This window comes from Neopelma chrysocephalum, unplaced genomic scaffold, assembly GCF_003984885.1.
Source record: "Neopelma chrysocephalum unplaced genomic scaffold, ASM398488v2 Primary Assembly neopelma1_147, whole genome shotgun sequence".
Taxonomy (NCBI): domain Eukaryota; kingdom Metazoa; phylum Chordata; class Aves; order Passeriformes; family Pipridae; genus Neopelma; species Neopelma chrysocephalum.
The window spans coordinates 13,055,750-13,070,106 of NW_020897809.1; the positions used below are offsets into that span (position 1 = coordinate 13,055,750).

A 14,357-nucleotide genomic window follows, 5' to 3' on the forward strand; every position below is an offset into this window, starting at 1 on the left:
AGGACCCTTCACCCTGTTAACACCATTCCCTTTTATTTTTCTGCTGCCTAAGACGGACGTGGCACTCAAAGCAAAGGTCCCTTACTGTAAGTGGCTGCTGCTGTAGGCATTTCGTGTGAGCACAGGGGTTGTGGGCATGCTCCTCCCCCCGTGGGGCTGGGGCGGCCGGTCCAGTGTCCGGTAAGGGCTGCTGTGGGTCGAGAGCACGTCCCTGTAACAGGAGACAACCCCGGTTAGGTTAAACACAAGTTGTACCACGTTGAGCATGAGCTCCAAAGTCTTGAAGATAAAAAAAAACCCAAAAGGCAGAGCAAATGGGGAAGGGCATAACTGGATGTGTTTCCCTGTGTAAAGAACAAAGTTGTTAAAAAGGAAGAAAAATTCAACCCCTTCTTGGTCCTCACGGGATGACTGGTAGGAAAAGCTGCTGCCAAAGGGCAGAAGCAGGAAGGAGAAGGGACAGAGCAGGCAACAGAGAAGCAAAGGAATCGAGTTTGAAAATGAAGTATATCACAGCTAAATGGTTACATATGGCTATAATTTGACTTTTGAACTTCCCAGGGAGCAGTGTTCTGCAGTGGCAGGGGCTGGGCAGGGGCAGGATGGAGCTCGTGCCAGCAGGTTCTCCACCTGCACTGCAGCAGCAGCAAGATGTGCCTACCTGGAGTGTCTGGTTTCCAAGAGCTGCTCGTTTATGGATGACTTTCTGAGATGAATTCTCTCCACCCCGAGGGACTTTGGTGGAGGAAGTCTTGGAGAAAGCTGCGCAGAGCTGGGCCTCTGTGCTGCCACAGGAAGCGATTCACTGACTGTTGGAAAGGAATATGTATTTTGTTAGCAAAATCCTTGGTGGTTTTGCCCTGTCTACAAATCCGTGGCCCCCAAGGAGAAGTACTTTGCACTTCAGAGACAAGGGCAGAAGCTGTGGGTCTAGAAAGGCTCTCCTGCCTGCACTGAGCTCTACTGCACACGGACAGGACATCGTGGAGGCTCCTACAGATCCCAGCACCACCAACTCCTACGGAGAGCCTGGGGCTGTGCCAGATCACAAAATGGAACTTCCTTGGAAAAAACTCTGTTTGCAGAGCAATCCTTTCCAGGGCCAAGCAGGCAAGCTTAGCCTCTGCAAAGACCAGTTCCCATCCCTCACCTTCCAACTCTTACTTGAAAATGACATTTTAAGAATTAGTTTTGAAATAAAACCTAAAAGGGACTGACTTCAAAAGCGACTGAATGAGCAAAGACAACTGACAGACACATTTGGCTGAAGGCAACTGGGAAGATGCTGGTTTGATCCTTGTTCTCACTTTGCTTAGGGCACAACTCAGGTCCCGACAGAGCCAACAGGAAACTCCAACTAATACATATAAATGCAGGTCGAGCATCACAGAGAACATGTTCACAAGCCTGGCTCTACTTCTACTTGTACAAGCAGGAATCAGGTGTAACTCAATTGTAAAGCACCAGATGGGTTGTATTAGTGTAAAACTGGGACAAAGTGAGATCAGAATCAGGCCCAAATGAAAAGTGAGTAATAATTTAGATAATGTTTGTCCCCAAATGATGATTAGCCAGTTTAAGGGAGAGGTAAGCCAAGACCTTTCCACCTGGTGGAACAGGGCGTGAGTCTGTGTCTGTGGGTGTGTGTGTGAAATGAGTAAGCTGAGCAAACACCAACCCAAGCAAGATGCAAGCTCACTAGGGAACGGATAAATGTCAACAGTGTTAATATCTGTGACTATTCTACTTTTCTGTAAGTTTTATAGTAGCTGTGAGGACAGAAGGGCTGGGCTAACCCTCCAAGCTTCTAAAGTCCTTTAGCCTCTTATCCAGTTCTGGCCAGGTCCTGGGGATTTAGTATTTGACATCCACAGTGCCCTCAGCTTGCAGGTTGGTCATGTTAAAACCAACTTCCTTCTCTAAAGATGACTCAGATCAGCTTACAGAGCAGAAACTTTCAAGAACTAACCCATTAAGAGAAAAAACATTCCTGATAAGCTGTTATTCCTCTGCTACAAAGTAATTTATCAATGAAAGCCACCAATATCATGGAATCACAGAATGATTTGTGTTGGAAGGGACCTTAAAGATCATCTAGTTCCAAACCCCTGACACAGGCAGGGACACCTTCCACCTAGACCAGGTCACTCAAAACCCATCTAACCTGGCCTTGAACACTTTCAGGGATGGGAAATGCTAAAGGACATTAGGTCAAAGGAATGACTCTGAATGGACACACTCCATAGGAAGAGAAGGATAAACATCATACCATCGTCATAGGTGGTTGTGTCAGACAGGGAGCTGCTCTCAGATGGAATTATATCATCTGTGAATGAAAACAAACACTTTAAGCATAGGAGGCCCAACATCAACTTCAAAATATCCTAATACAGTGTATTTTCTACAGTTTCAGAGCCAGCTACTATCTGTAATGCTACAATCCATATGCTTTAGCCCCTACAACCTGCTTCATGTCATCCCCTCGTGTCTTTGCTGCAGCTCAGCAAACGACCCAGGCAACTATAAAAGGAGATTTTTTTTCATCTGCAGCAGGAATCAGGCCAAGATTTACAAGGGTGTTTTCCACCCAACTTACAACAGATCTCACAGGGTGTTTTGGAGATCAGGAACCTACACAGACATGTAGATCTTGGCTGTTAGCATCTAATCTCCTCCAGGTACACCTGAAACCCCACAGGTAGGTAGAAAAAGCCTTTTGAAATTTGGCATTTGTTTTTGAATGTTTCATCAGCAGATTCTGTTTCAATTAAATTAATATCAATCCAGAATAATTCCACTGATTTCCATCAAGTTATTGCAAATTCCAGCAACACAGAAAGCAGGAACTGTTGCACTGACATACCAACTTTTTCTTTCTTTTACATTTTATTATTTATTCAAAGCACTTTACAATGCACCTGCCTGTCCTCTCACCTTGATACTACACACTGCACCTCACTGAGAAACAGCCTGTCCTTGCTAAGGTTTGGAGCAGACCAGCAGCAGCAGAGAAATTAACCCATAGAAGAATCTGTTGCTAGGCTGTTTCTGGCAAGATTCAGCACTGGTGGGATAAAAAGTCTCCACAAACCTCCATGCATGAGAGAAAGGAAGCAATAAAGATGACAGTGGCATGCAGTCTATGACACCTGGCTCTCCCAAGAGCCCATCATGAGCACAGGCAGTGTAAGCTGCTCCCCTGCTGTCACAATTTGCTGCGAGGAAAGGTCTGGTTACAAGAATTTGGTGAAGAGAGCAGCTGTTCAAGAACAGGAAAAATCAGGGCTGGCCCCTGCCCTGGAGGGACTTGTCAGACCACCGAGGATGGGCTACAGCTCTCTTTGCAACCTGACACTGGGAAAAAGCTTCAGGGGAGCTGATTCATGTGGATTTGACCATGGGGTGGTAAAGATGGAACTGGGCCCAGTGCAGGGAGGGAAGAAAACCTGCCTAGGAAAAGAAAAAAGCTGAAGCCTAAAGCTACACTGCTGGTTTCAGGTGGGGTCTGCAGTGCTGACATATTCAGATATGCTGACATATCTGAGTTCAAGTCCCAAATCCGTGCAATTCCCTGCAAAAGGGGAAGAAACTCTGGGCTACAGAGGAAGTGAAGGAAAGAGAAAGTGGAATATGGGGAGCAGTCCAGTATTTCCTTCACCTCCTATTCCTTGGGGTCAGGAGGAAAACAGCTGTTGTTTGATTCAATAAATCAGTGGTACTATGTAACACATTATTTCCAACGAGTCATCCCCCAAACTCACAGACACAAGTGACTCATCACTGCTCAGCCTTCTGAGAGCTGTACCTTGAGCCTGAGAGTACCACTGGTGATGATGACAAGTTTACACATAAAATCAATTATTGAAGCAGACGACAGCTCTGCTTCAGGTGAACAAATACACACTGCAGTGCAAGAGCCTGGAACTGGAAGGGATGCAGCTGCTTATTGCTGGCTAAGTATTCACTGTCCCTAACTCCTGGGAGATCCTCTGAGACACAGAATCTGGTCCCTTCTGGCTGTGCCCACCTTTTCAGGGAGCAAACAAGGATGTCATGTACTAAATGATGGCATAAATGCATAAGGACCAACTCCCAAGTTGCTTGTTTGCACAACAGGACAAAGCTGCCAGCAAAAACAGCAGCAAGCTGGATGGATGCTGCCTCACTGGGCTCTGGCTGCTCACTGCCCTTCCTGCTCGTTACCACACACCACGTGTCGCAGGTAATACAGGACCTTTCACAATCAGTATCCACACTGGTGAGCAAGAGACTGGAAAAACAGATGTTTCCTTCCTCTCTGTCAATCAGGAACTAGCTGGGCCACATTAAACAGAGATCATCAGCCTTTCAGAGTAAGCACCTCGTGATGATGGACAGCCCAGCGCTGCCACGGTGTGTGGATGGGTAAGGATCCAAATTAAGCCCTCAACAGGAATGGGACATGGCAAAGGTTTCCCCAACAGACATCTGGCACAGGAGAAGGGTCTCTTCCAGGGAAAACACACATTGGTAACAGGTCATGTCTCAAGGGCCATTAAGAGGGTACCAACATAAACAGCAGAAAAATCTTGCATTTTCTTTTCCACTCTGTAATTCCCAGTAAAAACCCCACTGACCTCACAGAACAGCATTTCCTCTCGGACAAGGGGGGAGGAATAAATCAATCAAACATTAGCAATTATCCCTATATATTTTCCATGAATGGGAGAAGTAATATATGACCTAAAATTGTTAATAACTAGAGAGACTAGAAGAGTCACAATATCCCCGAGTCCTGAGTTTTTACTACTCCCAAACTCCTTCAACTGGTTTGGATACTAGCAGATTTCCACACATTATCCTATGGAGCAGAAAGAATCTTACTTCCCTCAGGAAAATCACATTTTCAGAATGAAGGACCCAAGGGTACCTGCTTTCACTGTGCTCATCATTGGCAAACGGATTTAATCAAAAATCTGTTTGCTACTATTTACATTCATCAACTCCTGAACTTCACTTATGTCTTCCAGGAAATCGGGAATTTCGAATCAAGAAACAATGTCTTTGACCCTTATTTCCTGGATCCTGCAGAAAAATTCGCCTGCTCTATTTTTGCTCAAACTGGAGTGCTGTGGGAGGGAAGGGGGAGAGATTTTGCATGTGGCAGCTCAGACAAGCAGCTGCACTCAATACACCAGAAAAGGCAGCAGAAAAGCTCCATCCAGGCTGTTCCTGCCAGCCTTTTTGTGTACAGCACCTTCAGTCCATACCTGGTGCTTGAACTTGTCTGCACTTGTTCCTAAAACTGTGGCTTGCTCTGCCCCCAGCCTACAGCAGTGCACTGAGCGTATCAGATGCAGCAATTGCATCTTTTATTTTCTTATCTAACTGCCTTGGAGAAGATAAAAACCATATAGAGAAGATGTAAACAAAGCTTCTAAGTAAGCCAAATTATTTCCCCCCCCTCCTGTTTTCATCAGAACACGGGGAATTCTCCTGCTTACCTGGTAGAGCAAGAGTTGATTTCTGGGTTGGTTTTTTGCCACACTTGATTCTATATTCATTTATGGTATTTTCTATCTCTTGCAGCTTTTTTACAGCATCGGCATACTCTTGCTTTCTTTTCTTCTTCACATTTTTGCAGAGGTCTGGCTCACTGGCAAGTTTCTTTGCAGCTTCCACCAGCTTTTGGTGTATGATAAAATTGCTCTCCAAGTCCTGCAAAGCAGGATCCTGCAAATTTGTGACATGAGTTACTTCCTCATACTCCAGGCAGAAATTATCAATGAAGGTTATTAAATAGAACATCTATTTTTGTGGTAATGAAGTGAAATCTTGAGCACAAAATACAGAAATACCAAAGTTTATGCACAAGAAAAATCTCAGCATATGAAACTCTTATATCTTATTTCTATGACTAGTGTAAGATTATGAGATCTCTTGGGCAAGATCCAAAAAGTTCTCAAGCCTGGGTGACACGTAACACAGACACTTAAATTCAAGTTTAGGCTGCTAAACCTCCTGCTACGAGTCCAACCCTGAAAACATCTGTTCAAAATCTCTCTCTACTTTGGAGAAAATAAAAATGGAAATTTGTATCACCATACCTACGTAAGAGGGAGTTGGAGGCTTTAATTAATTGTTTGTAAACTGCTTTGAGAAGCTCAGATGAAAGGCACTGCAGAAGCGCTAAGCAACACGTTATTAAATCTGGTCAGCAGGATTTTGGTTTAATAGCGTTTAAGCAGTCACATAAAATCACTTTGCTGCAGACATGGAGCACACCAGCCCTGCCAGCCAGGGCAGCAAGTTTCTGGTGAAAGACAGATGCCAAGTGCCCCACACCTACTTACTGCTTGGATGATACAGCTTGTTAACAAATCTCACAAGGGATGAGGGGGAATGATGTGCATCCAGAAACTGCAAATATCTGAATTACCATATCGCCCGAGTCAGTCTCTGCCAGCAAAGTTCATTTTAGCTTCTTGAGCAACACACAGAGGTTTTACTTAGGTGGAACCTGCATTAAGCTAGAGATAAAACTCCTCCTCCTGTCACCTGTCACACAACTATGCTCACAAACAGATGATTTTGCAAGGGGGACAGTGCACACCCCTGCCACCTTCTGGGTTCAAACACAATCCCAACACAACACAAGTCAATGTTCCAGAAAAGCTCAGAGCCATGGGCTGCCAAATGGCATTATGCACCTGCTCTCCTCTAATTAGCAGCAAAATGTCCATTAAAATTCATGCAGCATGGACAAATCAGAGGTTCAGGTTGAGAGAACTTAAGGCCTTTTCAAACAGCCAATTTCCTGGTCATTTCAAAGGCAAAAGAAGGGCAGTACCCATCTAAATTTCCCACTCTATGCAAGTGACTGTCCCAGCTGCCTCCTCTTTAACACCCAGGGAAGAGCTGGATTATTTACAAGTGGCTTTGGCCACTGGTCTGGCCACCCCACCCGTGCTGTGAAAACAAAGTGCCGCGCTCACCTCTTCACTTGGGAGCAGGTTGTCATCCAGCTTGAAGGCTGTGCCAACACGTCTTCTGACCTGGGGAGGTTCCTCTCCAGCACTCAGAGGATACTCCTTGGGCATCTTGCCCGTCAGCTCCTGGGGAACAGAGAGGGTCCAGGTAAAGCCCAGTGGGAGAGAAGGGCTTCCACCCACCCGACCCCAGCGCAAGGCGCAGTTCTCTCACCGCCTCTCGCAGACAGATTTTCTTCAGCTCCTCAACTTTCTGAAGCAGCTTTTCCTGAAGGAGTTTCTCTTTCCTCTTTAGTTCCATAATTTTCTCCTTCTTTTGTTCTTCACTGACCTCTGAGTCTTGAGAGCCTAAAAAACACACTCTGTATAAGAGGATTTCCAGGTAAAAGCCATTTTTATCATCTGCTAGTCTCCCTTTTAATACACACATTGTACTTGGCTACCTCACATTTGCACACAGTATTACCTGATGAGATCAAACTGCCATTGCTGGCCATGATAAGCTGGTTCTTGGCCTCCAATGTCACCAGCTTTGAAACTTTTGGTGTTCCCATCTCTGTCAGATCCATGGCGATATCATCCAAACTTCTGGCTGAAGGAATTTTTGCCTGAAGGAGTTAAAAAAAAAAAAATCCAGCCTCATTGAATTACCTCTAATTAACTTCAGAACATGGGCTCATACAAGATGACGTTTCACACCTCATCTACTGCAAAATTAAGGGCTAAAGAAACAGCATCAGTCCTGCCATCCCTCTCTCCTCTGCCCCAAAACCTGAACCAATCTCCCAGCTCAAAAATCTCTTTGCTGTTTGCACTGTGTTCAAAACAAACACAGGAAGGAGACAAAAGAAAAAGCAGATTAAACACCTAGACGTGGGAATTCCCTCTTCTGTAATTATACTTCCACAGCCCTTAATTGCAGGAGGTTAAAATGGATCAAATAGCAATACTGTCACTAATAGACTGCTCAAAAAGCTGACAAAAACAATTTGTAGTTTTTCTCTGGAGAGTGGTTCATTTGTGGAAAAACATACACCAAAGTATATACAGGAAAGGTGTTGAAATTCATGTCCTCAGTAAAATGCCTTATAACTTACTTTGCTTTGCTTTCTGTCCAAGTAAAACTGGTGTTGACTGATTGCCATCACCCAGATGGACTTGATCAGGGAAGTGTTTGCATACCAGGTCTGCACTACAAGTCCACTCTGACCAAAGGTCCTTCTCGACACCGAAATTCTGAGGAGGTGAAAACAAATGCAATTTCAAGACAGGTCTTTAAAGTCCCAAATGCCTCTCTCTTAACCGGGCAAGGCTCAGCCTTTGGAGATGCAAAAACTCAGATTTCCTCCTCCCCGTGCTGCCGCAAATTCAGCCATGACAAACAGTCCTCCCTCTGCTCCACAAACTCCCCCAGTGGACACCACAGGCAGTCTGAGAGGACACCCAGAGCTGTAACACATCAACAGTCTCTCCAGCTTGCCCGTTATGACCGTGACCTTCCCTCTGCAACATCCCAGCACTGCTCTTTACCCACAGCCCGGATCCAGCCCCTGCCAAACGCCGGATCAGGATCAGCCCTAAAGCCCAAAGTAAACTCCTATCTGTGTTGAACTCAGAGACACCCCTCCCAGCCCATCCACCAACACCAGATGATGAATCCCCACTCTGGGTAAAGATTCATCCTGCTGGCAGAACTGCCTCCAGCCTTACCTGCGGGGATCGTGTACTTCCACAGCAAATTTCTTCTCACGGAAATAGAGATTTTCCAGCTGTTTCCATTGAAATAGCTAGGAGAATTGGGAGAGAGAAGCAGAACACTGTCAAAAAAAAATCACCAGACCTCTCTCCCCAAGGTGATATAACCTCAGCAAATTACAATTCCTGTGTATCCTCAGCTATGGCACGGACTGAGCAATAACAACGTCCATTAAAAGAAGCACATCAATATAAATATGTAGGATGCCTCTCCAGTAATTTCACACTCTTAGAGACAATGCATTGCAAATTGGGGATTCTGCCAGTGACAACACCCCTTTCCACATTTAATTTCACTGCTAGAACTTCCCAGAAGTCTTATGAGGGCAGTTCAAGTCCTTTTGTCTCTGATTAAAACCAAAAATCTCTTTACAAAGTAATTGCACAGACACCTATGGTCCTTCAGTCAGAACATCCTGAGGGAATGGCAGCAGCTTGGGAAAACCAAGACCTTGCTCTTCTGAAGACAGCGTGTGAGAGATCCAGAGTGACATTCTGGAGCAGGGGTATACCATGTACAGAGAGCAGCCACGGGAGGAAGCCACCCCCCAGCACACATGTCTGTCAGAAAATTACATATTTCCTGTAAAGTACCAGCTGGGAGAAGAGATCAAAGGCAGTCAGGGCTTGGCAGCTGCACCCGTGGGATCAGAATTTCATATGAATCTGCTCTCCCTTTGCAGCAGCACCAGCCACCCTCTGGGGATGATCCATCAGGGGCTGCATCTTCTCAGCCCAGCCTTGGCCAAGCTGTTCCCTGGCCCCTCAGTGCAGGTTTGGGCAGCACCACCTCCTGCCCCTCTCCAGCAGTGCCAGGGTGCCTGGGCAGACACAGGGTCCCTATGGGTGTCCCCAGGGATGTCCCCTGAGGACAACAGGGTGCACAGGTGCAGCAGCACACTGTAGTTTACATCCAGCTGCTTTCCAGAGCTACAGCCCACACAGAGGTACTGGATGTACTTCCATCCAGGCTGGGCAGGCAGGGACAGCATCCAGTTACAAATCAGCCTCCAACACCAGCAATCCAGCCGAGGCACCCAGACCCTCACAGTGACTCCCCCCTTCCTCACTGGAGTTTTTCCAAAGCCTCCAAGGGTGCAGCCACCACACCAGAAACCCCCAGGACACTCAACATTCCTGCTGACCTCTGCCAAAACCTGAATTGCTATGCTCCCTCCCACTACAGAAGCACTTCAAGTTTTGTAAAAAATGTGTTCTACTGTGCTGCATTTGAAACATTCTTAACACAATGAAGCATAGCCCAGTGCATGTGTTTGGGGGGAAAAGTGGCTCTTTCAGCAGCTTTTCCCTCCATTTAATGGAAGGTTTCCTTTCTAGGACTACAACTGAGTACTGAAACATGCTATAGGAAAAGTAAAGCAAGTGGAAATGCAATTTACTTAAATTAATAAATCAGGTTCCAGAAGATTGTGGAAGTTTTACTCTGCTGCTTAAGTAAGTTCGTCTTACAGCCCCCTCTGCCCAATCACGCTGCTCTCGGAAGTGCCTCTTTACAATTTGGCACCAGACTTTTAAACAAATACATTTTAAAAGATACAAAAGGAAACAGCCCAAGCATTATGTCAGGACATTGAGCAACACTGCCCGTGGGTGCTCCAGCAGGGAGGGATCCCAGCACGGCCCCGGCTGCTCCCCCCATCCCGCACTCACCTCCCTGCAGGACCGATCCTGGATTCCCGGCCCCCCCGGGCAGTGTCAGGGGCAACATGAGCAGAGCAGAGCCGAGGTGCCCGTGCAGTCCCTCTGTGTCCCTCTCGTGCTGCTCCACTTTGGCGGCTTCGCCTCCCACTGCTGACACACTCCTGACATCACCAGCTCCGCTGCAACGCCTCCCACACACCCTTTCCCCCGATAAAGGGAAAACCCAACAGAGGAGGGAACAGAGGTGGCTCCTACCGAGGGGCTGCACCCCTCCGAGCACCCTGAGCCCTTGTGGGGGCCAAGGCGGGAGCAGGGCGGTGCGGGGGGCTGCCATGGGGTCCGCACGGTGCCGTGTCCCAGCCCCGCTGCCCTTGACTCACACCCCAGAGGCAACAGGTTCGACCAGAAGCATCATCGCGGCGTTCCCGGCCGATCCCGGCGCCCGCTCCCACGCTCGTAAAAGCAATGGGCGTGCTTCAAACATGACCTCTGGAAAAAAAACGCCTCTTATCATCGCGGGTGATGACTCCCCGTCCCCTTTATCACTTCCTTTGGGTTTCTCCCCTCCGGACGCGCTCGACATTCCCGAGGGCTGCAGGAAAAGGGGCCACCTGTCCAAAGGGCAGCAGGGCGTGATGAGGGTCGCGTTTTGCAGGGCAAAATGGAGCAGCCCCACCACCTGGAGCAGCCCCACCACCTGGAGCAGCCTCCTGCCCAGACAGAGGGACATGCCAGCACTCCAAGGGTCCAGGGGGACCCTTCCATGAGCCTGTGCAAATCCAACACCACGATCATCTGCGGTGTTGAGAAGGAAAAAAAAACCAAAACCCTTTGCATTTTTAAGAAAACCTGCATGGAATTGCCTCAGGATGTGGGTAGAGCTTTGCCCCATTTCCTCCCCACCCTGTGAGATCCATCCCAGCCCAAAAGGAGCTGACAGGCGCCCCAAGCATTTGCAGCTGGGTACATTCAGCACAAAGACATCTGCCTTCCTGCCCAAAGACTGGGATAACTCCAGCTCCCCCCTCTGCTGCTCCTCAGCAGGAGAGATGGGGGAGCAGTGTTTGTAATTCTGCACCCAGGATACATTTTTGCTTTCATGGACTGAAAAGTGCCCTGTCCTTAAACTATCCCACTTAAGAACAATATAAGCTCCTTAGCAATCAGCTCCTCTGACAAACCCTCCTAAGTCAGGTCCTTCAAAAAAAAGGCTGATGACTAAATGAGCAGCTCCAGAACAAGTTGTGAGCTAATAATATTTATATAGATGCACTTAAAAATAATCTTGAATTAAAGTGTTACAAGTTTCTGCCTAACGTGCCTGGATTCATGAAGACAAGAAAAAAAAATGGCCTCAATACAAAGGGGGAAAAAAGTAATAAACCTCTTCCCCTACATTTTTCTAGCTTGTGGTCAAAAGGCAACACTTGGGAAACTATCACTGCACTAGAGATATCCTGCTCCCTTCAAATACTCCCTAACCCTGTACAGACATGTTCCTAAATAATTCCTAACTTCAATCCTACCTGAACTGCATGCATATTTAAAGACAAAAGGGTTGTAAAAAAAAAAAATAAAATCTGGAAATCTGGAACTGGTTTTTGAGGGCTGGAAGAACAATTAGGAATAATTAAAATGTTTTTGTGGAAGTTTTGCAATGTATGTTCCCTTTAACCAGGTGATTAAGTCCACCTGAGCTAATTAATGTTTTCTTAATAGCCTTCCCATCCACGTAGGTTGCCAGATTCTTAAAAGCTCCCGAAAATTCCCACTGAGCATCACAGGGGTTGCCTGTCTGACTCTTTGGGAAGAATTTGGTCCGGCCATGGTTGGTTTTCTGGGTCTTCTTGGAAAAAGCGGAGGTGCAGCTCTGATCACACCTCATTACTCAGGCACCTCTGTGTACCAGCCAGACTCCTACCACCCAGCTGCTGCTTTCCCAGCCCACGAGTTTAGGCTTCCTGCATTTCTACTGTGATCCTCTTCCAGATACTAGGGAACACTGAATGAAAAAAAGAGATCACCCTCTTTCCCGTACAAAAAGAGCTGTAACTGTGGTCCAAGGTGACCAAGCAGACACAGACTGCCTAAACGGTGAGGCACATTGATAAAAGAAGCTTTTTACCTGGCTGATCTTGCATCCAGTTTTGAATAAAATGCAAGTTTGTCTGGGCCTGACAGCAGGAGCAAACTGGCTCGGAAAAACGGCCCCATCAGGACTGCAGGCAGGAGCTGGCAGAGCCCCCTCCTTGAGAGGCGTTCAGGAGAGCTGCTCCAGGGCCTTGGCTCGATATTCCTAGGAGCCTGTTGGATTTTATATTCCTATGAGCCTGCTGGATTTTGTTTAAAAAAAAAAATATTCTAGGGTCTTTTTTCTTTTTTTTTTTTTTTTTTGCAAGGAGGTGAAAATCTGAAGAGCAGCTGAGCGAGGAGCTGGGTGGCCACACACACTGCTGTGCCAGGCACAGCACATGCCAAGGCTGCACCTGGGATCTTACCAAGGCTGATGGCAAATCCTGACCAACAGCTAAATTACCCAGATCTCCGAATTTCCACCCAAGGGATCACTGGGTAAGGTCAGCATGGAAGTGCAAGCCACACTGCAGTGTTTGCAGCAGCCTTTCCCTCGAAAGGCACTTCCAAAGCACCTCGTGGTACGTGCAGCGCTCGTAAGGAGGTTCTGCAACCAGCACCTCAGGAACTGGCTGGGAACAGCAATCTGCAGACAAATCTGGCAATTCAGAGCAAGGAAACATAAAAGATTTCTGCCCACAGGAATGCACCCCACCCGACGAAGGAAATTACCACCCTGCCAGCAGCGCTGGAAGGAGGGCTGTGTTTCAGCCCCTCTGCTGCACTTTGCTGTCTGGCATCCTGCCTTCAAATGGGATCTTTTTGCTTTACACTGCTATGCCTGGCTGTGGAGGGAGGCATTGGAGGAGGTGGCAAGACAGCCAAAATGCCCCACCTGCAGCAACTTCTGAGGGAAGGAGGCAGACAGCTCCCACCTGTGCCAGCACAATCTGGCAGAGCTCACCTGCAGGCATCCTTCATCTCTTAAATATTAAGCCAGTCCTCTAAAAACCTCTTCAATCACATTTTTTTTTCCTAATACATTATGATCAGTCCCTGCCTGGTCCTCACTAGTGTTGGCATTAATGAGATATGTCTCAGCACCAAACTGTCCCCAAACGTGTGTGTTTTGGGGCAGGTGACCTTCGAGCAACTTTCTGCACATCTGGAAAGAACTGAATTTCAGAGCAGTCTCGTAACAGCTCTGTGTTTATTTTAACTAATTATGTGAGCTTAGTATCTTCTGTCTAAACCAAAAGCTTGGTGAGAAATAAACACCATAAAAGAAATTTCTGCCTAATTAGAACTGTCTGAGAAGCCAGCGCTGCTGTGCTCTGAACCATTCAGCAAAGCAGGACAGCAAATTTACATTAAGTAAATGTTCTGCAAGGGAAAACTTTCAGCATCAGCTCTCAGCATATGTTGAATTAAGAGAGATATATCATAATAACTCCTCACAGCTCAGGAGCAATGCAACCCAACAAAGAGAAAGTCAGGCAAAAACATCAGGAGGCTTGTGTGGATGAGCAAGAAGCTCCTGAACAAACTCAGACACAAAAAGGAATCCTACAGAGGGCGGGAGGAATACACAGAAATTGTCTGAGCAGCCAGGAATCTCATTAGGAAAGCTAAAGCCCTGACAGGATTAAATCCAGCCAGGGAAAAGTTCTTTTTTGTGAGGGTGGTGAGGCCCTGGCACAGGTTGCCCAGAGAAGCTGTGGATGCTCTGTCCCTGAAAGTGTTCAAAGCCAGGTTGGATGGGGGCTCTGAGCAACCTGGTCTAGTGAAAGGTGTCCCTGTCCACCGGAGGGGTGTTGGAATTAGAGGACTTTAAAGGTTCGTTCCAGCCCACACCATCCTGTGACAAACATTTCCCACTTCAGAAGTAATATACACTAA

The 14,357-nt window shown here is 46.9% G+C and overlaps 1 protein-coding gene across 3 annotated transcripts in view; it reads right to left on the reverse strand.

Moving 5' to 3' along the window:
• FRMD4B (FERM domain containing 4B) overlaps positions 1-14,357 on the reverse strand; it is an 82,398-nt gene that overhangs the window by 5,262 nt on the left and 62,779 nt on the right. For all 3 annotated transcript variants that reach the window (XM_027700599.1, XM_027700600.1, XM_027700601.1), the window contains 9 exons: positions 8,679-8,755; positions 8,066-8,204; positions 7,435-7,576; positions 7,183-7,316; positions 6,975-7,094; positions 5,484-5,712; positions 2,270-2,326; positions 662-809; positions 86-211 (listed from right to left, as the gene is read on the reverse strand). In XM_027700599.1, the coding sequence (XP_027556400.1) occupies positions 86-211; positions 662-809; positions 2,270-2,326; positions 5,484-5,712; positions 6,975-7,094; positions 7,183-7,316; positions 7,435-7,576; positions 8,066-8,204; positions 8,679-8,755 (1,172 nt within the window). The remainder of the gene's footprint in view (positions 1-85; positions 212-661; positions 810-2,269; positions 2,327-5,483; positions 5,713-6,974; positions 7,095-7,182; positions 7,317-7,434; positions 7,577-8,065; positions 8,205-8,678; positions 8,756-14,357) is intronic.